The sequence below is a fragment of the Hibiscus syriacus genome, unplaced genomic scaffold (genome assembly GCF_006381635.1).
Source record: "Hibiscus syriacus cultivar Baekdansim isolate YM2019G1 unplaced genomic scaffold, ASM638163v2 tig00110450_pilon, whole genome shotgun sequence".
NCBI classification, from domain to species: Eukaryota; Viridiplantae; Streptophyta; class Magnoliopsida; order Malvales; family Malvaceae; genus Hibiscus; species Hibiscus syriacus.
In genome coordinates this window covers 10,010,951-10,036,573 of record NW_024062743.1, presented here as the reverse complement: position 1 = coordinate 10,036,573, position 25,623 = coordinate 10,010,951, and the positions used below count along the sequence as shown (strand labels likewise).

At 35.4% G+C, this 25,623-nt stretch overlaps 1 protein-coding gene and 1 long non-coding RNA gene across 3 annotated transcripts; one reads left to right on the top strand and one right to left on the bottom strand.

Annotated features, from left to right (window-relative positions):
• Positions 1 to 1,978: 1,978 nt before the first annotated feature.
• LOC120125940 lies at positions 1,979 to 21,627 on the top strand. Its single transcript, XR_005516414.1, has 3 exons — positions 1,979 to 1,993; positions 5,389 to 5,391; positions 21,492 to 21,627. It is a non-coding gene; the product is annotated as an uncharacterized LOC120125940 (long non-coding RNA).
• On the bottom strand, positions 18,302 to 21,492 carry LOC120125939 (myosin-binding protein 7-like). Of its 2 annotated transcripts, none has more exons than XM_039144258.1 (4): positions 21,413 to 21,492; positions 19,559 to 21,153; positions 19,170 to 19,216; positions 18,302 to 18,656 (listed from the first exon to the last, which is right to left on the bottom strand). In XM_039144258.1, the coding sequence occupies exons 2-4, from the start codon at positions 20,945 to 20,947 to the stop codon at positions 18,554 to 18,556; spliced, it is 1,539 nt and encodes a 512-aa protein (XP_039000189.1). In that variant the 5' UTR covers positions 20,948 to 21,153; positions 21,413 to 21,492; the 3' UTR covers positions 18,302 to 18,553. The 2 variants fall into 2 exon arrangements, with proteins under 2 accessions (XP_039000189.1, XP_039000188.1); XM_039144257.1 differs by lacking the exon at positions 21,413 to 21,492 and adding an exon at positions 21,234 to 21,312 and having other exon boundaries at positions 19,559 to 21,177.
• Positions 21,628 to 25,623: the final 3,996 nt, after the last annotated feature.

The following is a 25,623-nucleotide window of genomic DNA, read 5'->3' as shown; positions in this document are numbered from 1 at the left end:
ATTAGATAGGAATTGAGCTAGGAGAATTATGAATGCATGTTGGCACCTATGTTATGAATGAAAATGAGCTAACTATAAATGCATATGCATTGAATGAGCTATGTAAATATGTGAATTAATAAGTCATGCATGAATATCATATATTATACATATAATATTAAAGCATAGTTAAGAATAATATAAGCATATTCACGTGACATGTAATGCATAAATAAGTAAATAAGTAATAAAATAAGGTAATACTCCCTTAGAATCATCTTGAAAGAACTTCAAAGTTGTGAGCATGTTTTATTTGAACTTGGTGGTCGAAAGGATCACATCACCCCCTTCTTTAAGGTGATTTGTCCCCAAATCGATGCTTGGTACATAAGGGAACAACTTTGATCTCCATCGAATTGGAAATTCTTTCATCTTGCACCATTCTCTATGCTCATAATGTTTCACACGTTCAGTCCTTTGGTTTTGAATCATCATTCTGAAAATTAAAGCAAAGTTAGAAGTAGATAATTCAAAATCAAAGAAAAGAAAATGATCAATTTCATGAATGAATGAATTTGGGCGTTTGAGATCCTCATTGGATAGATTCATTGAAACTTCCCTTTCTTGAGATTATTTGAACTTTGAATGTAGAATGAACATACTTCGAATGTCAAAGAGCGCATTCTTTGGAATACCAAATGTTACAACCTTTGGAACTTCAATGGACTAATGTGATTCATCAATTTGCAATGCTATGGCCTTTGGAATAACCTGAAAATCAAATGAAAGAATAGGAAGAAAAGATTGATTAGTAGAAAGTAAAACTTCATTCTCCTCACATTGTTTTCTCTCATGCTCATGTCCCTTTTGAAATTTCTCTTCTTCATACTCCTCTCGTATGCTATCTTTGTAATCCTGTTCTTTTTTAGTTCCACTCTCACACTTATGCTTTTCTTCACACTCAATCTTTTCAATATTCTTATTTTTAACTGCTCCAAATGCCTTTGTTTTCCCACAATGTTCTTTTTGCATAGCATCAAAGTTTTTCTTAAGATGTTGTTGATCTTGAAGTACTTGGTGTGATGGCATTGATACTAATATGATTCTTCTTCTCCCACGGAGGAATGAATAATGATTTAGGAACCCATCATACAATGCTCGTTTATCAAACTACCAAGGACGTCCGAGAAGTAGATGGCTTAAATTCATGGAAGCAACATCACATAAAACTTCACCTTTGTATCTCCCAATTAGAAAGGGCTCAAGTACTTGTTGTATGACTTCTAACTCTTTATCTTCATTTAATCCTTGCAAAACATATGGGTTGGATGTTTGAATGTTGTAAGTCCCAACTTCTTGACCATGTATGTGCTTGCAAGATTTGTAAAACTTCCACCATCAATGGCTACAACGCATACTTTATCATTCACATGAAAACGAGTATGAAATGTATTCCTCTTTTGATGTTTGTATTCCATTTGAAAGATGGGAGAATTGTTAGGGAAAAATTAATAATTGAATAAGATGAAAGGACCTTACCAATAATCACTCACAAATACTCACGATCACTTCAAAAAAATGATGACGCTCCACTCAACGCTCGTATTTTCACTCGGGAATATAAATTGGCTTTTGTAATTCCCCTTTTGATCTCACATACTCATTTAGCCTTTTTTTCACTCTTTCCTCTCTTTCAAATTTCTTAAAAGAACTAACTCAAGAACTTTCAAGTGCTATGGACATCGGCTAAAAAGTTCATTTGTGTAGAGGAAAAAATAGAAAGGTAGAAAGATTAAATAATGAACGTTGTCTTAGAAAAAGAAAAAAAAGAAAAAGGTTCACTTACTATGCAAAGATACTCATCACCTTCCTAGAAGAAACAATCAAAGGTTTTGAAGGCTTGTTTAGGCTCGGTTAGAATGATAATGTTTCTTGTCACCTTTGGTACTTCTTTGCATTTTGCTTTCTTTGTTTCCTTTCTATATTTTGTCTTCACTTGGAATCCCTTGTAGTTGTTGGGATTAGCTTGCTGTTTTTTTTTCTTTTTAAATGGTAGGATGTTACTTTTACTTGTTCTCGTTGCAATCCACCTTAGCTCTGAATATCATATGATACAGTTCAACCTAACCTCACTTGGATGGATAGTGAAATCAAGGTTGCACTTATGATTATTTTGATCTAGGAAAGCAACAAGGATCCCGCACAAACAAGAAAGCTAAAAAATAAAATGGTTAAATGAAAGTAATGAAATGGAAAGATAAATATGGGAGCAGAATATATATATAAGTTGGTTATATGTTTAAAGGAAATGATGAAGTATGGTAATGAAAGTAGAATAAAGGTGATGGAGATGAAGATGAAATGTAGTATCTCAAAGAAGACTCAAAGAAGAACCAATGTTAAAGAACAAAGACCCAAACTTTATATTGTTTCTTTAAAGGGTGGTAAACAAGGAACTATGTCTTTGCAAAAGAGTTGTTTGGCTTTGTAACAAATTACCTTGGTTCTTAATTGTCGATGATTGTTCATGAATCAAAGTCTTTGTTGAAGCCATGAAATCTTTTGTCAAGGCCATAAATTCTTGCAATGACACTTCTAAAGAGTTAGAATTAAAGTTTGTATTAGAGGAATAAGTTTTACCTTTATTATGTTTTCAGGGCATCTGCTGGTGCTGATGCTGAAAATTTTGATGTTCCGAACTATTTTTTTATGGTATATTATAATTGCTTACATGATTGTTTTTGTTAGTTCCTTGATTACCCCATGAAAATTTTGGATGTTGTCACCATCCAGGATTATATGTATTAGAATAGGGATTGATATTACTTCGGTTGTAGTTGCTCACAATATTGATGGACTCCTGGTTTTCTGGACATTCACTTTCATGATGGTTGTCACGACAAAGAATGCATCCATCACTAGTTGCCTTGACTTCTCCCACCTCATTAGAACGCTGCAAAATTTTCAACATATTAGTTATGGAAAAAAGTTGAGCAGAGACTGAATATTTACGCTCAATTTCGTATGCTCCAGATACTTTTCTACCGGTTCCCAGTCTTCTTGTCGGGAATTGATAGACATTATTCGTTATCCTGTCGAGGATATCGAAGGCTTCCTTGGGTGATTTATCAAGCAAAGTGCCATTTGCTGAGGCATCCAACATCATTCGAGTAGGTGCATTAACTCCATTATAAAACATCACAACTTGAGTCTAGTCGTACAATATGTGGTTCATGCACTTGCTAAGCAAACTTTTGTATCTGTCCCAACATTCGTACATAGATTCATTGTCTCCTTGGCGAAAACTTGCAATATCATTGAATAGATGTGTGTTCATATTGGGAGGGTTTTATCGAAGTAAAAAACTTTTGCATAAATCCCCCCAAGATTCCATTGAGCCCGAAGGGACTTAACTGAACCAAGCTCTTGCTCAATCACATATGGAATAAGGGAAAAGTTTAAGCTTCAGCACATTTTCATGCATTCCTTGTTGCCCGAATGAATCACACACTTCAAGAAAGGCACGGACATGCTATCTAGCATCCTCATTAGGCGAGCCACCAAATTGACCGATGGAGTTTAGCATGTTAAACATCATCAGTTTAAGTTCAAAATGAGTTGCTTGTATTTCAGGTGCCACAATGACTGGATTGAGATCATCTAGAATCGAATTCAAGTGGTCTCGTATTGTTCATGGTCTTGCAGTTTCTCTAGGAAGATTATTTGCCACTATTTCAGGATTTACCTGATCTCCCATATTATTGTCGCCTTGATAATATAGTCGATTCATATACTCTCTAACTCATTGGTTACGTCGCTTTTGTCTGAATGACTATTCAATCTCAGGGTCAAATGGTTCTAGTGGTTTACCAGTAGATCTCAGGGTCATGCAATGATAAAAACCTTCAAAGAAAAAAAATTAAATAGGTTAAACTAAATAAGTAAAATGTCACAATAAATAAAATTTGTTATGGCAAAAAATTTCAAAAATTATGTCAGTTGCAAATCCCTGACAACGGCACAAAAAACTTAATCACTTGTAAACGTATATGATAAGGCAAGCAAATCTGTTCAAGTATACACAATTGAATCAAGTAATAAAGAGTAAGTGTGTTATCGTCTCCTCAGGTATTGGTAGGGGTTTTGATGTTTCACCATAACTAGATTTAGCTGTCACGAGCTAGTTCCTGAATTCTTGTCAAAACAGAAAAACAATTAGCAATGGATTATACGAAAATGTGTCGAAGTGTTGCTAAAGCAAGAGAATATTGTGAAGTATGGTTGTAGAAAAGTTTGGTTGAGGTAAAGAAAATATACAAAAGTAACAAATAAAAATCACCAAGGCTAAGAAAAATGTTGACTCAAATATATTCAGAATAACCTCACTTATTCAGAATTTTCATAGAGCACTCAGGTTAGTCTTTTGCTATGGCAAGAAATTATTCTAAGTCTGGAAGGATTTGTTATGATATGCTTAGGCTGCCCGACAAGATTACTGAGTATTCTAAGATGGTTGCTATGGAAATACTACTTAGCGTTAACTACAACCCTTGGTTTGTCAGACTGTTGTTGTAGCAATACCCCTCAGCGTAAACTATAGTCATTGTCTATCCTACTCAAGCATCTATCCTTTTCAGTTGATTGAAACTCTCTCCTTATCTCTAAGGTAGGCATGTTAGAACATCATCATCCCGAATCTATTCCATTGTTCATGTAGATCTATCTTAATTCTCTCGAATCTAAGAATCAATTCTAGAAAAATGGAAATCTCTCGAAAGATCTTACAAGGTCTAGAAGTGTTTCGCCTAGGCATCAAGACATCTCTCGAAAGCTCTTAAAATGACAAGGCAAAATATTAAAACAATGAACAAAACAGACGTACACAAAATCATAATGCATCATTCATGAACCATAAAATAATTATCTCGGCAATAAAAAACCAACACAAAATAAAGCAATTCATGGTGTTGTCAAAGTGTCATCCAAGAGTATCATCGTTTAATATAAACCCCAAAATAGATTAAAGAAATTAAGAACAAAGGAAGAATGACTCCCAAAATAGGGGGCTCTACCGTGACAGCTTTGACCAGCACTGCGCTGCTCTGGTGGCCAGCCTCTCTCGAGGCTGACTGTCGCTCTACTATAGCTTGGATGTGGAGGGCACCAAGGACAGTTGGGTTGGAGAATGGTGGAAGGTAAGGTACTGTAGTTGCTTACTCTACGCCTCAGGTAAATTTTCTTGTTCCTTGCCTCATATTATTGGTAGCTGTGACTGAGTATTTATTAGGGAAATTTTTTTAGGGTTTTATGTAATTAAATATTCCCTAAATATCCAACTTAACTTGTCAATGCTATAGATGGAAAGGCGGTTGGATATGGTCAGAATATTAGGGGCCTGTACACGTGAAGTCAGTCGTACAACTGGCAGGTGATATCAGTAATTCGTTAGATCCCCATTCAAAAATCCACTCGACATGTCCCATTTAGGCTAGTCTACGACAAGACGTACCATATGCTCGTGGAACTTGAGCATAAAGCATTTTGGGCCATCAAGAAATTGAATATGGATGCTCATCTTGCAGGAGAAAGAAGATTGTTGGAACTGAATGAAATGGATGAGTTTAGAGCTCAAGCTTATAAAAGTGCTCGCCTTTACAAAGAAAAAACAAAATGATGGCATGACAGAAAAATTTTGCCTCGGCAGTTTTTTCCTGGGCAACAGGTCTTGCTCTACAACTCTAGACTCAAGTTGTTTCCTGGCAAGTTGAAATCCCAATGGTCAGGGTCATTTATAGTTCACCACATGCTTAGTCACATCGCAATTGAAATTGCAAAGCTTAATGATGGGTCAATCTTTAAGGTGAATGGTTAACGCCTCAAGGAGTACAAAGGAGCACCATTCTGCGCGATAAATATGCGTCACTTTCTCCTGACGCCCAAGAGTTTGTGTCTCTTGCCTGAACAAATTTTGTTGCCTCGATAACAAAAATTTGTATTATGTACATAAATAAATCGTTTCTATTTTATTATACACTCATTAGTTTCTTTTATTTTGTCTCTTTTAGTGATTTGATGATAGGTGACAGTATAGGGATGGATTTCAAATTTAGAAGAAAGAGAAACCCTAAAAAAAAGAGTTTGGATGACACTTTTGGAGGCAAAAATTATTTTCTTTTAATATTTTATTCTTACTTTTCAACCTCTAAATCCTTTCTCATTGATTTCATAACTTTTTCCCTAATCTCTTTAATCGTTTTACCCTCAAGAAACCACTCATTATCCACATTTCCCCCACAAACCGCCTATTTTGCTCTTCACCGGTTTCTTTATTCACTTTTACCTTTTAACTTCTTCTTCTTCTTCTTCACTCTTCCTTCCACCATCACTGTGAGAAATCCTTTGCTATCTCAAAATCCTATCATAACAAACATACATGGCTCGCTCGAGAAAGAACTCGAGCACCTCTGCTTCCTCTTTTTCCGTAGCAAGTGCATTTAAGCAGTTTCAAAACCCAACAGCCGAGGCAAGGTTTATGACGATCTAGACACAACAAGTATATCTGGAGGACGGCTTCATTTTTTATGGCCCATGTGAGGAACCTTTATGCCAAAGGTGATGAACATCATTGCACAACACAACTGAGAAAAGTTTACCCGCCACCCCAAGGCGATGGCGCCTGTCATGGTCTGTGAGGTTTATGTCCACTTAGACGACCTCTCTCAGCACACCATCTATGATTGGGGGACTCTCATTCGCTTCACCCCCAGCGGTATCAACCACTACTTCAAGTTGGGTAAGGTGCAAGATCAACATAAGAAGTTCTTCGTCGAGGTCGACTATGAAACTTACGAAGGGGTGTTAGAGTATTTCTGATTCAGTTGAGCCAAATTTGAGGATAACAACCCTAATCGCAAGTGAGTAGATGACTAAACACTCACGCCCCTCGCCAAACTTTAGAATCACTTTCTCAAGGCCAAGCTCATACCTACATCGCACAACACTACCGTGTTGTTGCATCATCTGATGTTACTCCACTAGATCATCAATGGGCACTCAATAAATGTGGGCGAGATCATATCCGAACAGGTCAATGAGTGCGATAGGCAGACTAGGGGTCAGCTTCTCTTCTGTAACTTGATTACTGCTTTGTTTAGGAAGAAAAAGGTCCCGGAGGAGCCTTTAAAGGAATTTATCAAGCCTAAGGAGGGAATCACTAGAAAGAAGGTGTCAGAGTTAATGAGCTTTGACGAAAATGCACCAAAGGAAGGCTTGGATCAAGGAGAAAAATCGGTTGTCACGGGGAGGATGGCTACCATGGTCACAACCACACAGGAGACTCGATAGAGGCTCGAGCGTTTAGATGGCCATATGCAAGCTTTCTTCAGCTACGTCAAGGCAAAGGATGCCCAGATCAACACGTTCTTCAAGAAATTACTCTCAGTGACTACTAATGACCTCCCATCTTTCCCAGAGGACATTCTTCACCCAGCTGCTGAAGCTGGGCCATCTTCTCAAGAAGACGGAAGCACAACTTTTGTCAAGGAAAAATATTTCCGACCTAGCTCCCTCATCGATGTTATCCCATTGGCCACTCACTTCTCACCGATCCATGGGGGAGGTCAAGGCCACAGTGATGACTCCTTGAAATACTCTTCTTCATCATCCGATCATACACAAGAGATTACCCCTGAATTATTTGATAATGATGATTTTTCCCTCACCTCAGATTTTGGAGTACCCTTCCCTTATCAGCCCTCTACCTCTTCTACCCCAGTCTATGACAGGCCACTCTCAGAAGATGCAACTCTTGTTCAACCCCCAGATCACAATGTTGAATCGGTTCTAGAAACAAAAGTGCAAGCACAACTGTTCCATCTCCGACAATAGCACAACCAACTACTGGCACGCCTCATCGCATCAAATTCCTCCTGGGATACACATCCAAGATTTCTACTCCCATCTCTTTAGGGAGTGATACATCAGATAGTCCGCCCCCTCTAAAACGACGCTGCAGTAGTCGTACTGCCAACAAAACTCCTCTATTACATTAGGTATTATTTTTCCTATGCATTTATGATCGATTGTAAACATATATTATAAGGTAAGCACATATATGCAAGTATACACAGTCAAATCAAGTAATAAAGGGTAAGTGAGTAATCGTCTCCTAAGGTATTGGTAGGGGTTTTGATGTTTCACCACAACTAGAAATAGTTGTCACGAGCTAGTTCCTGAATTCTTGTCAAAACAAAAAAACAATTAGCAATGGATTATACGTACAAGTGTCAAAACGTTGCTAAAGAAAGAGAATATTGTGAATTATGGTTGTAGAAAATTTTGGTCGAGGAAAAGAAAATATTCAAAAGTAACAAATAAAAATCACCAAGGTAAAGAAAAAGTTGACTCAAATATATTCAGAATAACCTCACATACTCAGACTTTTCACAAAGCACTAAGGTTAGTCTTTTGCTATAGCAAGAAATTATTCTAATTCTAGAAGGAATTGTTATGATACGCTTAGGCTGCCCGACAAGATTACTGAGCATTCTAAGACGGTTGCTATGGCTATACTTCTTTTCAATTACATGCCTGCTATAGAGAAGATTGTAGATATATTGGCCAAACCTATCCCTCTATCTCTGTTTGAGCAAATGAGTGACAAGTTTGGAGTTTTCTCTGCTGAAACAAGTCAAGAGCAAGGGGAACCGGGAAAATGATAAGAGTATATTTTATATGTATATTCGTGCAACTAAAAGTAGTTATGGTTGTTATAACTACTTTGGGGTCTTACATCTCTTGGGTCTGTATAAATAGGCTTGTAGTGACTTTGGGCCAAGTAGACAAGTTTTATGAATATTATGAAAAGCTACTCATTCTTTTGATATATTTCCTCAATATTGTTCTTCAGTTCTTTCCTATTTTTTTCTCTTTTGTTCTTCTGTTCTTCCTTAATCTCTTCTCATGAGATTAGATTCATCTGAGCATTCATCTGAGATTGTTTCTATAACTCATAACCCGAGTCAATTTTAAATGAGTCAGTAACGACGGAGGGGGTGTTAACTCAATTTTTGGATTGATGTATCCTTATTCTCATTGACGAGATCAAAGCAGTAGAGACATAAATGAACATCGAGAAATGTTTTCGAAAGAAGTATCAGATTCTAGCTTTAGATAAAAAATTAACCTTTATAGAAAATAACAAAATAAGGTAAGTGGAATAAGATGGAAATTTTTTTATTATTTGAAGACAGATAAATCTACGTAAAAAATTCTAGAAAATAATATTTAATCCATTAAGTTTGGGAATTATATATGAAAGTGAGGGACAGGGGGAGTTTTGGGGTTTTACTTACAATATTTGTCGAAGTAGAGTAGGGGAGAAGAGACGCTCGAGAAGTTAGGGAGAAAAGAAAGGAGGTACACACGTAAAAAAATGTTACTACTAGCTAGCTAGATGTTACTGATGTAACAGTAAAATATGTCTAAAAGGTATAGATTTCGATTGTATTACATCTTTTTAAAACTAATCATTTTTTTTATTTGAATTTAGTAAATACTTTCTTTGATAATTCTTATCAAGTAAATTCGTTATCGCATGTTCTTAACTATAGAGGATTATCCTTAAGAATCCCCTCCCTTTTAAGGTTTCTCAATTCCGATATATGTTTGTAATATGATTGCTCATAATCTTACACATGGGCTACTAGTATTGGCAATGCCATGTATTTTGACTCGGTTTGTCCCAAGATTATTCGAAATGATGTATTGAGTGAGTATTCTTTTTAGTAATGAAGTTCTTGTGGGTACTATTTTCCCCTTATAGGTTTAGAAAGGGTTTTTAATGAGGACCTCATTTCAAAAAACAAATATGATAGAAGTTCTCAAAAGGTCAAATCATGGTTTTAGTTTTTTATCATGCACAAATTGAAAATTTAGTCCATGTATTATAGTTTTGACATATAGTTTTGACATAATTTAAGCATTTAGTCCAGGTGGGCTTTTAACAAGTGGAATTCTCGGGTTTTTTGGCCCAATACTAAGGGTCAAAAAATTATTTGGCCCAATAGGGCACTTCAGATTTTATTTTGCAATCTACGACAAATGTTACAATACAGGGGAAACTCGTCACCTTGAGGTGACGAGTTCGGTTGGATATATTATTTTAATGGTCCCAGCTAAGTGGGCCCCATGTGGGCCATAATTTTAATATATTTAAAGAGACTCGTCACATAAATTAATTTTTTTAAATTAATTAAATAATTTTATAAAAGAAAAAAAATATAAAACTCATCACTTCAACGTAACAAGTTCTCCTGAATTAAAAAAAACTAGTCGTTTAGAGTCGTTGGGCAATGGGCCACTACAACGGTCACCATAGAACTCGTTCGAACTAGCCGAGAAAAAATGTTACGCCATGATGATGATCATCTTTCTTCGTTCGAAATCCTTCGGAAAAAGAACAGAGCATTCTTCAACGAGGAATGACATTGATATATCTGCATCAGCGGATGATTATATATCTACAATAATCTGACCTATATCCAGCCACATTTCTACATGGTTTTAAGGTGAATCCGACATTGATTTTGGCTCTGATTGAACACTAGAGGCCCGAGACGCATATAACGCCCTAAATCCCAGGTTAGTAACTCATACTAACCTAAGAGAGAGTTAGGTAAATCTATTGGACTTATGAAAAACCCTTTCCTAAATATAAAGTGAAATGGGCTTGGATTTATCCCATTTTAGTTAAAATGGTATTTTTGAATTGGGCATGAAATGAGAAGGACTAGGAGAGTAAATAACCTCAAAATTTATTCAAAGGCTTATTTTTAATTAAGACTAGTGATGTCATGGTTGAAGACTCTCTCGTATCTCTTTTTCACAACCCTTTGGCTTCTTTCTCTCATCTTTCGAACTCCATTCTTTTTCCTCCTTCTAACTTAAGTAAAGGTGAGAAATTTAGGGGTTTCATCCATTGTCTAGGAAGCCCAAGGTAAGAAACAGAATCCTCAATCCTCTAGCTTTCTCCCAAACTCATTCTTTTAAGTTTTGGGTATGGAAAAACCATAAATGGGGGTTTAAGATGGGTTTTGGGTTTTAAGATTTCCTTTGTGCTCTAATCTCTTTTTAGAGGTTATGAAGCATGTTTCTAACCTTCTTATGTCCTTAAATGAGTGAGTAATTCATCTCTTGCTATTCTTATTAGTGCAAGAAGTGGGAGAAAACTCCAACAGAAAGGGCAAGGAAAAACTTGCTCTTGGGTGAACTTGAAAGTGTTTTCCCATCTCTTAGTTGTAAGGTAACACATTACTAACCCTCATCTACCACTTATAGATTAGTATGTTTATCTTTGTTGCTTGTATGAGTGTATGAATCATTTGGATGCATTTGGGGGGTTTAAAGCATGAAAAATGAGAATTTGCTATTATTTATGCATAACGTGATGACTTTACATGATCCTATAATTATGCATACGCTTTAAATATTATTTGAGGGCCTTGGGATAACTTTGGGAGTGAATTGGAAGTGTTTGCATGAGAGAAAATATAGTTTATGGGTTGACGGTATCGGTACTCTATGAACAATATCGATATTGCTCATCTTGAGAAGGCAAAATCCAAAGAGGTTTATGAGGAGAGTACCGATACCCCATCAAACAATATCTATACTGCTCATCGGGCATCGATACTCAGGACTAGTATCAATGCTTAGGGAACTAATTGGATTCCAGTATTCCATTTTGGTATTGATACTTAAGGGAGTATCGATAATCTCGGTAGGGCTATCGATATCGAGGTATTTTTCAAAACATTGAATGCAATTTTGATGTCGATACTTAATAGGTGGAGTATTGATACCTCAGGTTAAGTATCGATACTGAGAGTATTTTTCAAACATCAAAGGTGACTTTGGTGACGATACTCGGGGAAGTACCGATACCTATCGAAACCCGTGCAGAAATACCGATACCATCGAGAATGTTTAGACTATGAGTCTAGCTTGGATTAAAAGGGGACAATGGAGTTTATTGAGAGGAAGCACTCTAATAATGTTACAAGTGAAAACCTTAATAACTGGGTGTTAACATAAGATCTTAATGAGGTAAGATTCCATAACACTTATGCCTTTTTTTAATACTCGAGAAGCAATGAGAACACATGAGTTACTTGAATGACGTTAGTGTGATAGAACGAGGATTATCCAAATATATCCAAGTTAGTTCTTGGGCACATAAAAACGCTAGTTGGACCTTGTGTCGATGCTATGTGACCCGAAGACATCCCGAGTACTTGAGGGGAGTAGACTAGCCTAGCAAGATACTAATGTTGTGTGACCCAGACCTAGCTTGATAAAATAAAGAGATTCGATGTTGTGTGACCCAAATCTCGCCTAAGACTTTTAGTAAGCAAATATGAGTGTGAGATCCGTGATACTAAGTGACCCCAAGTTACACCATGATGCTTATTTGTGTTGTTGCATTAATGTATGTAAGTTTTCATAACCATACTGGTCGTATGCTTATATGTTGAATTATGTAATATAGTTGGGTTATCTGTGTGGCACTGAGCTTGTGAGCTCAGCGTATAGAATATGTTTCCGTGCGCAGTTCATAGGTGCTTGTTGGAGGAGCTAGATGCTAGATTCAAGAGTACAGTCTTGTGTAGTTCCAGAGTACGTCTCGAGTATTATAGTGGCATGTAGTATCATACCCCCTTATGTAGTGTTGATTCGTAACTCTATTTGATTTCTATTATTTTGAAAACTATTGTTGGGAGCTCCCTCATATTTTTGTAAACCTAATGTATTTACTACCTATGTTCTATCTTTATATTGGTGAGAGTTATGGATGCGATTCAATGTTTTCAAAAAAAAATGGTTAGTCACTTCGGTGGTTCCGTGTGACATTCTAATCCACTGGTTTTTTTAGTCGGATCAAATTAGGGCGTTACAGCTCATACTTCCATTTTTCGAGTGGTGAAGCGACGATTACATTGGAAGATGTCACTTACCAACTAGGTGTTTCGGTTAATGGTGTGACTGTTATGAGGAAGAACGATTACAATCGATTCAGTATTGTTCATGAAGTTTAAGGAATGATACCACCACCAAAGGTCTTAGACAGTTATCGGATACGGATCACTTAGTTGGAGTCCAAATTTCAAGTGACGAATGACTCTACCGGGAAGGTCATATTTGCAACCCGAGAATATCTTCTCCAATTGATTGAAGGGATATTATTACCTGATAAATCCGATAATTTGGCACACACAGAGTATCTTCCTATATTGAATAATTTTACTAAGTATCGTAATACTAGTTGGGGCTTGACGATTTTGGTTTTTCTATACAGGAAGTTTTGCAAGGTTACAATTGTCGAAAAGGGTCAAAAGGTTGATGTAGTAGGCTGTCTATTATTGTTATAGTCTTGGGCTTGGTATCAATTCCCTTTTTCTACGCTAGTTACACCAACCTTGATAGAGTTTCATCTGACTGCAAGGTCATTTATTAACTTTATTTTTTAACTAAATTTTTTAATTTATTTTTTCTGTGTTTTTTAATTTTTAATTTTATATTTTTTAGATGGCATCATAAGATAACCAAGACCAAGTTGTCGTGTGCAACTAAAAGAGATAACTGAATGAGGATCGATATCGCTGGTTGACATAAGGTAAATATTCAACTACATTATATTAGTTATTTTATTATTTTTTTTGAAATTTTTTAACTTTATATATACTAACTTTTATAACTAATGTTTACAGTTTTCTTGGCTTCTGTATTCTGATGAAGAGATCTACTGGTTACTGTTATCGGGATTTTTGATGAGTCAGAGTTATGGTGTGTCATAACGCCTTTATTACACTTTGTGATTGTTGAAATGCACGTCACAGATAGAATGTTGCGACAATTTGCGTCTCATCAACCAATTCCTACTCAAATATTTGATATGGACGTGTTTCATAGAATTGATACGCATGAGAAGCATACTAAAAATTGGCCTAGGAAGCACACTATCTATATTAAGCAATGGAATCATCGTCATTTATTGGTACCCATACGTTATGAGATTACACCTACTAACCTAGATTTCGACCTTTCTCTCTATCTCTGAAATTATGAAGTAAATAGGAAACTATATCTCACGAAACCGGAAGAACATGTTGGTGAGGGAGAATGACCCCAACGAACTCAACGAGATTCAATAAGTAACTTTGACACCTGAAGAATATGCTGGTGAGAGTAAATAGGAAGAACATGCTGGTGAGGGTGAATGCGATCATATCATATATGCTGGTATATGCTGGTGATGGTCAAGCACCTTAAGTATCCCGTCATTGTATTTTGAAGGTAGATCTCAGAGTGTGTTCAACACACCTCATCTTCAAGAAGTAAACGAAGAAAAAGACAAAGACAATCAAGGCGAATGACCCCAACGTACTCAACGAGCCCTGTGCCATAATCATTCGACCACTCCTCCACATCATTAAGAACTTCGGAAATATAAATAAATTTACTAGGTATGTATTAGTTTGTAACAACTATTTTATTATTTTTTGGTAATAAAGTTATTATGTATTTACCTTTTCGTCAATATTATTTATTTAATTAATATTTTTTAATTAAATCCGAGCGAACTCGTCACCTCAAGGTGATGAGTTTCATGGTGACTGTTCACAATTGATCGTTGTAGTTGCTCGTTGCCCAACGACTAGTTTTTTTTTAATTCAGTTGAACTCGTCATGTAACGTTTTTTTATTTTTAAAATTATTTAATTAATTTTAAAAATAAATTTTTTAAAATTAAAGATACTCATCATCTTAAGGTGACGAATCTCGTTAAATATATTAAAATAATAGTTCACATGGAACCCACTTAACTGAAAACATTAAAATAATATATCCAATCGAACTCGTCTTTCCGAGGTGATGAGTTTCCCCTGTACTGTAGCATTTGTTGTAGATTGCAAAATAAAATTTGAAGTGACCTATTATGCTAAATAATTTTTGGACCTTCGGTATTAGGCCAAAAAACTTGGAATTCTCAGCAGTGAATGACAATTTCTTTCTAGTAAAATTTGGAACAGTGGAGGATAAGACCGAAGATGTCATTGGATCTTTATGGGTTTCTCTTAACTTTTAAAGACTTTGTGTCGCAACTTAGCCCAAGTGAGTATGATTTTTCTAAGCTTTCATTGTGGGTTTGTATTTTTGGCATTCGTATTGTTTGATGTTGCTTGTAGGTTACAGTATAGGCTTTATTGAAGTCATTGACATTTTGTTAGTTACAGTATAGGCTCCATTGAAGTCATTGACATTTTGTTAGTCTCGAAGATGTCAATAAATAATTGGGTAAATTAGTTGTTTAGTACTTAAATTATCAGTTTTGATCCATTTTAGTATCAAAACTTTCAATTTTTCAAAATCATACCTATGGTTTAGTTTTTTTTAAATACCCTGTCAAAATTTAACATTAAGTTTTAAAAAAATTGAAAGTTACCAAAATTGATCAAAATTGATAGTTTAGGTACCAAACGTGTTAACTTTTTAATAGTAGGGGTACTAAAATGAAATAAAAACTAAAAATTAGGTATGATTTTGAAAAAAAATGAAAGTTTAAGTACTAAAATAGATCAAAACTGATAGTTTAGGTACTAAATATGTAGTTTACCCTAAATAATTTTATGCAATCTATTTTTGATATATAATTTATTCTATTGTTTGTAATTTAACATGTATATCATTTGCATGAACCAAATTACCTCAGTAATTAAAGGAATGATTGTTATTTCTTAAAATCTACGGTTCGAACACCAGCGATTGTAGCATGAGTGATTTAACGTTCATTATCAAATAGTTGAGATACTTTGTATCTTTAATCAGGTTATAATTTCATATCTATAAATGCACTTATATCATGTATAAGCTGCATACTTAACATGTCAACCATCAGCTTTCTACTTTTAGACAGATTAGTCCTTAATCTTTCAAAGCATGCAAGTCACGAAAATATAGTTCTACGTTTGCTTTGGATGGGGGCAAATGTATTTTCAACGTCACACGTGAATTTAATCTATAAACGGATATAAAATTAATCTATCTCGAATCCAATATAGTGTGTTGCATAACTCAATCAAATATATATCTATATCTCTACTCAAGAGTCAACTTTCTCCAATATAATTATGACAAACTATTTCCTCTTCAAAGTTTAGACGATTTAATAGTCATGATATGAATTGTTTGCTCAAGATAATTTCATGGACTAATGACTTTCTATTTTGGTTGCGCTATAATAGGTCATAGTATAGTTGATTGTTGTGGGAAAGGAGTAGAGGAAGGGTGAGCTAGGTTTAATAAGATGGCGGGGGAAAAGCGGTGATGGTGGTAAAAGTTGGGATAGAAAAAAGGGTTGTTTTGGAGGCTGAGGGTGACGCATCAGCTTTGAGTAGTGAAGGGGGGAATCCAAGTGACAATCAAAAGGATCAAAGTAGAGTTAAACGAGACTTGAATGAAAATATTGAATTGAAAGTTTCGATAAGAATACTACTCGGCCAACGAAGTGGATGTGACAGCCACTACTGATGATGATGGTAAGGGTAAGCCAATACAATTGACTATGGATGAAATTGTTCAAGTGGAAAAGGTTGCCATGAGAACCACAATTTAGAATTGCTTGTTAGGACCTTTGTAGTTTTAATGAAGTGAGTATTTTACTTAATTATTGTATTATTTGAGTTGCTTTGTTCAATAAATTTTAATGGATAGAATTATTTTGAATGAATAATTCATGTTAGGACTATTATATTGTCTAAATCCCAAAAATAAGATGTCTCGTCTTATATATTAGAGTAAGTTGACTATCAAGTAGAGATATGAATGTGTTCAATCAAGTTTGGAAACACATTAGACCAGATTCAAGATACATTGATCAAGTTTGTGTAAAGCTTATTTATATTGTGACTCGTATAGGTTGATATATCAAATTTTTTGTTAAAGTTTCTTAAAAAAATTCTCAATAAATATTTCTAAAAAAGATTAATAAATTGTATATTTTTATATACATAGATCGGGGAATAACTTATTATGCAAGGAACTTGATTAAACTGGCTTTCGTATTGTCCCTGGGCAACTAAGCTGGCCGTATTTGATTCGTACAAGTTGGAATGAGGTTACCAAGACAAGGGCCTTTCGATTTTGGCTGTGATTTGGGTAGTTTCCCCGTTTGGCTGCTTCTGCGGACAACGAAGCTTCCCCTTATGCATGTATGTACGTATATGTTTCGAAAATATCACACGCAAGCTGACAACACCTCATCTCCCTTTCAATTCTTTAAGCAGGGTTGGCGCCAAGAGAGGGGCAAGGTGCCTTGGTCCTCAACAATAATAATATTTCAGTTTAATTTTATAAAATTACACCTCATAAATTTTTAAACTTCTTTATTTATTTTTATTAATATGGGGTAAGTGCAAAACAATATCTGTTCAAATATAACTTTTAACTATTTGACATTGAACACACACACCACTGACATTCCTGATGCTCGAACTCGGGATTTCAAAGAATTACAACCACCCTTTATAACTTCAAATCTTTTATATTGTAATATTAAAAAAATGATACACGGAAAGTTATAATTTGATTCCTCATTAAAAAATTACTTTTTGTATTACTTCAATTATTATCAATGACACATGTAAGTGTAATCTAGGTTGAGTATACTTTAAAATTCGATTCTTTTATGTTGATTATTCATTTTATTGATGGTGTTCACTCTAAAAAAATATATTTATGAATCTACTAATGATTTTTGTATTTGTTTTAATATTCATTTTCGTATGCATGATCGGCCTGGATTTCAAACCTGCAATTATCGGGTTATTACCAAAGGGAATTAGCTTGTCCAATTTTCCAAATTCGAAGGATCTTTTAGACTTTTACTTTTTTATCTAAGAAAATACAATATATTTTTTTCTTAATATTTTTCAGTTGCGAAACTTCTTCATAACCTTTTCATAACATTTTTGGTTGGCCTTCTTCATAATATTTTAGATTCAATCAAAACTGTTAAAAAGTTAACATTTTATGTTGCACTCAACCGAAAATATTATTTATGCTTTTTATACATTTTCGGTTACGTCCATTCATTGTCGTTCCTTAACTTTAAATTAGGTTACCGGACAACAAAACTTATCATACATATAATGAAAAGAAAACGTAAATGAAACAAGAATACAGATAAATAATGTTTATATATATATATATATAGCTCTTAGGAAATAACAAATTGCTTGAATTATAGAAGTATAACACTGCATACATGAATTTGAAATATAAAAGAGATGGATTAAGGGCAAAATACCCCAAACGGAAATCCAACAACCTATATGAGCCAGAATCCAATCCCAAAAATAGAAAAGGGAAATAAAATAACACTGCACAACATACCAAATTCTGCATTAAAAAACTGGATGCTAACTCAGCACATGATAGCTAATCCCATTCAGCATTCACAATCATGATTATATGCTTCATCCACATATCCAAGTCAAAGAATCGTTTTCACCATCCTTTCACACTTGTGTTTTTGAAAGGCATCTCCACTGTCTAAGTCGGGGGCCCTTGTCTAAAACCATTAGCAAGCCAACGTTGTTTGGTGACAATCCGTACAGGTACCTATATAATTAAAGAAGATGTACAAAAACAGTTTTCAAACGCCAACATTAACTTAATAATATGTCTATAAACTTCAATGTCAATATCCAACATAAAATACATAAAGTACTTGCTGAGTAAATATGTATCTCTATTGTTTCATGGCCAACTATTAGAGGCCATGGCCTTAAACGATGGATATTAAAGACTACATTCTTTTTACTGCACAAATGTCAATATCCAACAAAAAATACATCAAGTACTTGCTCCATGAGTAAATATGTATCTCTATTGTTTCACGGCCATTGCCTTAAAGGATTGATGTTAGAGACTACATTCTTTTTACTGCACCAGAATAAATAATTTTGATTTTGTTATGCCTTAAAATGCATTAATAAGAACGCTAATCTTTACGAAATATTGCTTTCTATTAATTAGATAAAATATTAATAAAGAGGAGAAGACAAAATATGTCAGTTTCAAAACATTGGTCAACCCAACAGTAAGTAGATAGATGATAATTATTTCGCTTACTTGCTTCGGAGTGCTCTCCGCCTCCGAGAAATAGGAGATACAATCCACTGAAAAAAGAAAGAAAGAAACCATCAAAAGATTATGGAAAAAGTAGAAGAGCTCTATTGATGAATAATTACCGCATATTATGTTTATGATGCTTCCAACAATGTTAGATTAACATTCAAAAGATGGATTTCAGATAAATTACAACCCAAATTCGAACCTGCAACGGATGATTGATATACCAGTCCTAAAATAATGCCAGAATTAAGTGGACAACGTAGTGAAACTAAACTAAATTGGTCAGCAATAAAGCAACATGAGATTGAAGAGAAAACAATATAGACATGAGGAAGTCGATAACAGAACACGGCCATAATATAACAATTTACGTGAGCAGATGTTACCTTGAAAAGGCTTCCAAGAATAGATGGCTTCGCAACCACTTGTTTTTCAGGTGACATTTCCTTGCACAAATGTTGAGCTATTTCTTTCAATAATACCAACTGTGCTTTGTCAGTCCTCATCGATAGCAGTGCTTGTCTCATTGATTCCCTGTCAGCCTCAAGGTTCTGAAGCCTCATGTACAGCTTCTTGAGATCAGGATCAGAAACATCAGGTAGATTGAATGTCTCCCTTGGAGTGGATGCATAGTTATCAGAAATTCTGAGTCCATGTTTGTGCTCAGCAGTTCCATTATATGGCACCTCATTACGGACAGAATCAATTGTATAAACTCTGTCACTCATATCATCTCCAACTTCTGAAGCATTATTTATTCTTCGTAAGCTCAAAATCTTGTCCATTTCTGAAACTAACTCCATCTTCTTGAAGCTAGTATTATACCCGGGAGAACCAAAGGCAAACTTGGGGGAATCACTGATAAACTCTGAACCCATCTCCCTAGAAAAGAATGAGTTTGTACTATCTGTTGAATGCCTCCTTGAATGTCTTGGGCGCCTAGGAGAGTGTCCGACTACCACCTTCTCCAACACATTCCTTGTTCCAGGAATCTCTCCATCCAGCTGGCTGCTATTGGGATTTCTCTCCATTTGGGAGATCCTTTCTTCCAGATTCGTCAAGTGTTCTTGGGAACGAGGGATCTCACCAAATGCGTATTTTTCAACATCTTCAACACCATAGCCGTGATTCCCATTCAAAATGCACTTTAGAGGAGGATAATCATATGCAGGAAGATCAACTTCGGCATTGAAGTCCTCAGCCACACTTGGCTGCCACATCTGTCCATCCTTCTCACCTTCAACCTCCTCCTCTGTAAACCCATAACTCAACATCCTATGCTTGTATGCCTGTGCTTCACAAGTTAAAGCTTGAATAGTCTGCTCTCTCTTATACAACAGATCCTCTAAAACCAATATCTCATCCTGCTCATGCGACATTTTCTCCTCGGTAAAACGCTTGAATTGCCTGGACTCCATTTCGATCTCTGCCTTCTCGCTCTGCAACTTCAATATCATCGACATGGCCTCAGTTGCAGCTGAAGATGAGGCACTTCTCTCTTCCTCCAATTCCGAATACAAACCCTCTATCGTTGCTTGTTGGCTGTTAACTGTCTCCCGCAAAGCAGCACATTCATTCTCAATTTGGACTCGGGCATTGGAATAAAGATCAAGCCCCGGAAAATAAAACATGTTTCCAGTCTCAAACTCATTATATTTTCTCTTCACAGACCGAAACCAGGAATTTGAAGGAGCGCCAATCAAAGCACAGGTAGTACAGCTGCAATTACAACATTTTACCAAACCTCTTGGAGGCAAAAATACTTCTAACTCCATGTATCAATATATTCATTCAAACTCGAGCAACCTATTTATTTACTAGAAGTTGAATAAATTCTACTCTAAATAATGAAAACAATATAAAAGTTCTCATTTTCTCTTGAATACTACAGATCCTCTGAAATTTTCCCTCCTTTCATTTCTGACTCCAGCCATCAGCTATATAAATTCCTCCTGGATCATTCAATCACATAGGAAAGTTCCTGAAATAAACGATAAAACAAGAACTTGGATCATTCAATCACATAGAAAAGTTCCTGAAATCAACACGATTAAACAATACATAAATGAAAGATATGTAACAAAAGTTCCTTTGTTTTTCTACACAAATCTTCCAGGAAATATATTAATTCTCTTTAAAAATTAACATTAAACGTTTCAGAAATTCTTTCTCGAAAAATCTTACAGACAAGAAAATTTGTAGGAAACAGAGGAGCAGGGATTAGGAAGAATGAAGCTTACCGCGGAGGCTGAGAGACAGGTGGGAAAAGGAGGCAAAATTATCCTCCGGAAACGAATAACCAATCCCTTTGTCATTGAGAAATTCAGAAACATGTCATGTGAAAGAACATCAATCACCGGTGAAGCAATGAGAGCGGCGAGAAAAAATCCGAAAGCAGAAATGGCAACTATAGCGATGGCGTTTGGAGGGAAGGAAAATCAAAGAGAGGAAGAGAGAATTCAATAAGAAAAAAAAAACGAATCAAAAACTGTAAAGCTTATTATTAATAATAGGAAAATCTGTGTGTCCAGTTGAAGCCTGAATGAGGCTAAGCAATTTAAACGGTTGAATACGGGGGTCTATGAAAATGGACGGCCAGTGATTGATTGGTTGGAAAATATGATGATCGTTTTATATTTAGTTTACTGTGAGCTTGTTTGTACTAAATTTGGCTTCTGTTTTACATTAATGTTTTAACCACTTTGATAAAATTTCATAACTGTCTCTTCTATATTAATTTTTTATCCAAAAAAAATGTGTCCAACTCTTCTTATTGAATCCCCTCTCACCTCTTCATTTTCATCAATTCCATGTAATCTAAGCATGGAGGAATAGAAGGATGAATGTGATTGTCTCCCTATATATATATATATTTTTATATCTTTTATTGAATATTTATTCTCGTCCTAAAATTTTATAAATTCATCATTTTTTAATATTAAAGATTTATCTCTTAGCATAAAATCATATGCCTTGTATCTAATCGAGTTACTATTAACTTGATGAGATAGATTAAAAAATAATTTTAAAGATGAACGTGTGTATATATATTAATACATAATTTTTTGTATGAAATTAATAAAACTTTAAAGTAGACGTTGTATTATACAAAAACTCAAATCAAGAATTCGGTCTGCATTATTCAGGATTTTATGTTTTATGATTAGGATTGATGTGTATGAGTAAGGCCCTCGGGTTTGTTGTTCATTCGTCTTTAAAAAGACTATGAACACCGTTAGATATTGTTTCGCAACCGATTGTGAAGAAGACTAGGAGTGAATCCATTCCAGAGGAACATAGGGCTGAGGGAGAATCGAACGTGCATGCGATGATTGACATTGGTCTATATGATAATGATATCTCCATGGGTGATGTTGGGAATGAGTCCAACAGCAATGTTCATTTCATTGGGATGCAATGCGAAGCCAAAAATTTGGAAACTGTGAAGACATATGTGTCTACGCTTATTGGTAATCTTCGGATCTGACTGATGATGATGTGGTGATCCAAGATGGATATGTGATAGTGTATCGAAGCGGATCCTACCCAGTCATTCAACTTTCAAGTAGACTTCATGAATCCATTGGCTATAACATAAGAAAAACGATCATAGTCATATTGCTGGGGAAAACGATTGGCTTTAGGGCCCTTATGAACAAGATCACTGCTTTGTGGCAACCTCAAGGTCAATTCCAACTATTTGATCTTGATAGTAACTACTATCTGGTGAAAGTGGTTTTAGCTTCTATCCCCTCCTATGCTATACAGACGGTTTATCTCCCAAAGAAAGTTTTCGAGGAAATCGAACGTTTGATTTTTAATTTCATATTGCGAGACACTGAAGGAAAGCGAGGTATGCACAATGTTAAATGGGAGGATCTCTGTCGACCCTTGGATATGTGCGATATTGGCCTTAGGATGGTCCATGGTCAAAACGAGTCTTGTATTATGAAATTATACTTTCAGCTTATAGCCAATAAAGATCATCTTTGGGTGTGTATCTTTATTGGAATATGCATTCTGGAATATACATTCCGGAATATACATTTGCATTCTAGAATATGCATTGTTAACGTGTAATGTGTGCATTGAGTGTGTGTGTGAGTTGTTATGGTTGTTAAGGATAGGGACGTTTTGGATTCTGTTATGAATGTTGTTATAGGAAGCTAAGAGATTGAGTAAGCTTGAAGTCATAGCAGCTATATAAGCTGGTTGTGATGTAGTTGCACGTGAAGTATAAAAGTAATATCAGATGTTATTCATTTGATCTTAATTCTCAACATGGTATCAGAGCTAAAGATCCTGAAGCCTTTCTTCCGCCGTACCTTTCTTTCGCCACTGTTATCTCCATTACCTTTTTTCAAGTTGTTTTTCTTCATCCGTGTTTTTCTTCATCTTCTGTTCTTCATTGAATGATGTTGCTGTCATCGCTAGCACCACCTGTTTCTTCTTATTTTTCTGCCGCAAGTATCGCATCATGAGGTGATTGTCTCTTTTATCACCAGTTTTTCTTTAACATAAGTATTGAAGAATTTTGAGTTAAACAATGATGGCTTTGTCGTGCATTTATCATTTATGATCTTATTTGGAATCATCTACTACCTGTTCGACGTTTTGTTTGTGAGAGTTCGGTAGTGACAATGTTTTCTCCCAATGCTTGGAATTCGTTGGTGCTATTGTGACTGTTTCCAGCGCTGTTAATGATCGTATCCACCTGCTATTCTCTTGCCGCTCTTGTTGATGATGCTTTTGTCATCACTATTGTAAAATTGCTCTCAAATATCTTATATGTTTTTCGGGTTCATCAGATCTCTAATTGTTTGTTATCTTCATCGATTCACCAGTCGAACTTCCTCTATTTCATATCTGAATCTCATATCTGAATCTGGTTCCTTGACGCCAGTTGGTTGTTCATTGGCAGTGTTACAAATTTGATGGTTTGCTACGTCAGAGTTTTATCGTAATCGCTTCATGTTTTCTGGCGACTGTTGCAATTCATGCTTTATTGAGATTAGTTTTGTGTTGGTGATTCACAATGGTTAATCAAATCTGGTTTGGTGATTGGATTCTTGCATTTGGGACGTTATTCAAGTAAGAAATCAAAGTTAGCGTGAGTTTGAGCAGAGTAGCAACATGTGAGAATTCTGATGTAGTGATTTAGTTGTTGCATAGACGTGCATACTCCTCTTTCTGAGTCTTGTTCTGTTGACTTTTACTGAATTGGTTACTGCTGATGGTTGGTTGAATACTTGTTCATTGGTATAAGCGAGTTAATTTGGTTGAGAACAATGGTATTGTTTTGGTGATCTCTTCAATAGTCATGGTCTGTTTAAAAACAACTTATTGTTGTGGTATCTTTTCATCATTTGTTACTTTTTCTACAAAGAAATCATGGGACTTGAAAGCTTCACAGAAAATCTAAAGGCACATTGGGTAAAAGGATGAAGAAGGAAGAAAATAAAGGTGAATAAAGTAGAATGAAGGGAAGCATCGCACTTTTGATTCTCGTCTATAGTAGAACGAAGGGATGCATCGCACTTTCGATTCAAGAAGAACGAAAGGAAGCATCGCACTTTCGATTCAATTAGAACGGAAGGAAGCATCACACTTTCGATTCAACTAGAGCGGATGATTTACTAAATCATTGTCCAAATATTCGTTTGAGCAATTTCGACCCAAAGTGCAAATTTTCTCATTTACTCAAGGAGAAGGAAAAGAGTAGGGAGAATATTGGAATATGCATTATGGAATATACATTCCAGAATATACATTTGCATTCTAGAATATGCATTGTTAACGTGTAATGTGTGCATGCACTGTTAATGTGTGCATTGAGTGTGTGTGTGAGTTGTTATGGTTGTTAAGGATAGGGACGTTTTGGATTCTGTTATGAATGTTGTTATAGGAAGCTAAGAGATTGAGTAAGCTTGAAGTCATAGCAGCTATATAAGCTGGTTGTGATGTAGTTGCACGTGAAGCATAATAGTAATATCAGATGTTATTCATTTGATCTTAATTCTCAACAATCTTAAGAGAAAAGTGTAAACTCAAGGTCCTTGCCCTGGATAGTCTGGTCCGTAAAGGATGCTCGAGATTATGGAGTGAAATAAGTGTTGGGACTGCAGTTATACCCCATGGTGCAGAAAAAAATTATTCCGACGGTCTCATCAGTGATCCAATTACAAAAATTAGAATCAAGAGGAAGAGATACAAAAATTAACCTCGGGTTCTTGGAATAACAACAAATCAACAACCTTTCACGAACATATCAAATATTAAGCTTCCATGAAAAAGCGTCTCGACCTCTACGTAGTTCACCTGGTTGAGAGCAAATCTTCTATTTTCCCAAAACTGTTTTGAGAAAATGTGTAAAGAGTAAAAATGGTTGTTAGGCCATTCTTTTCTTTTTATAATGTTGTTGCCCTAACCCTTAGGGTTCTAATTCTGAATT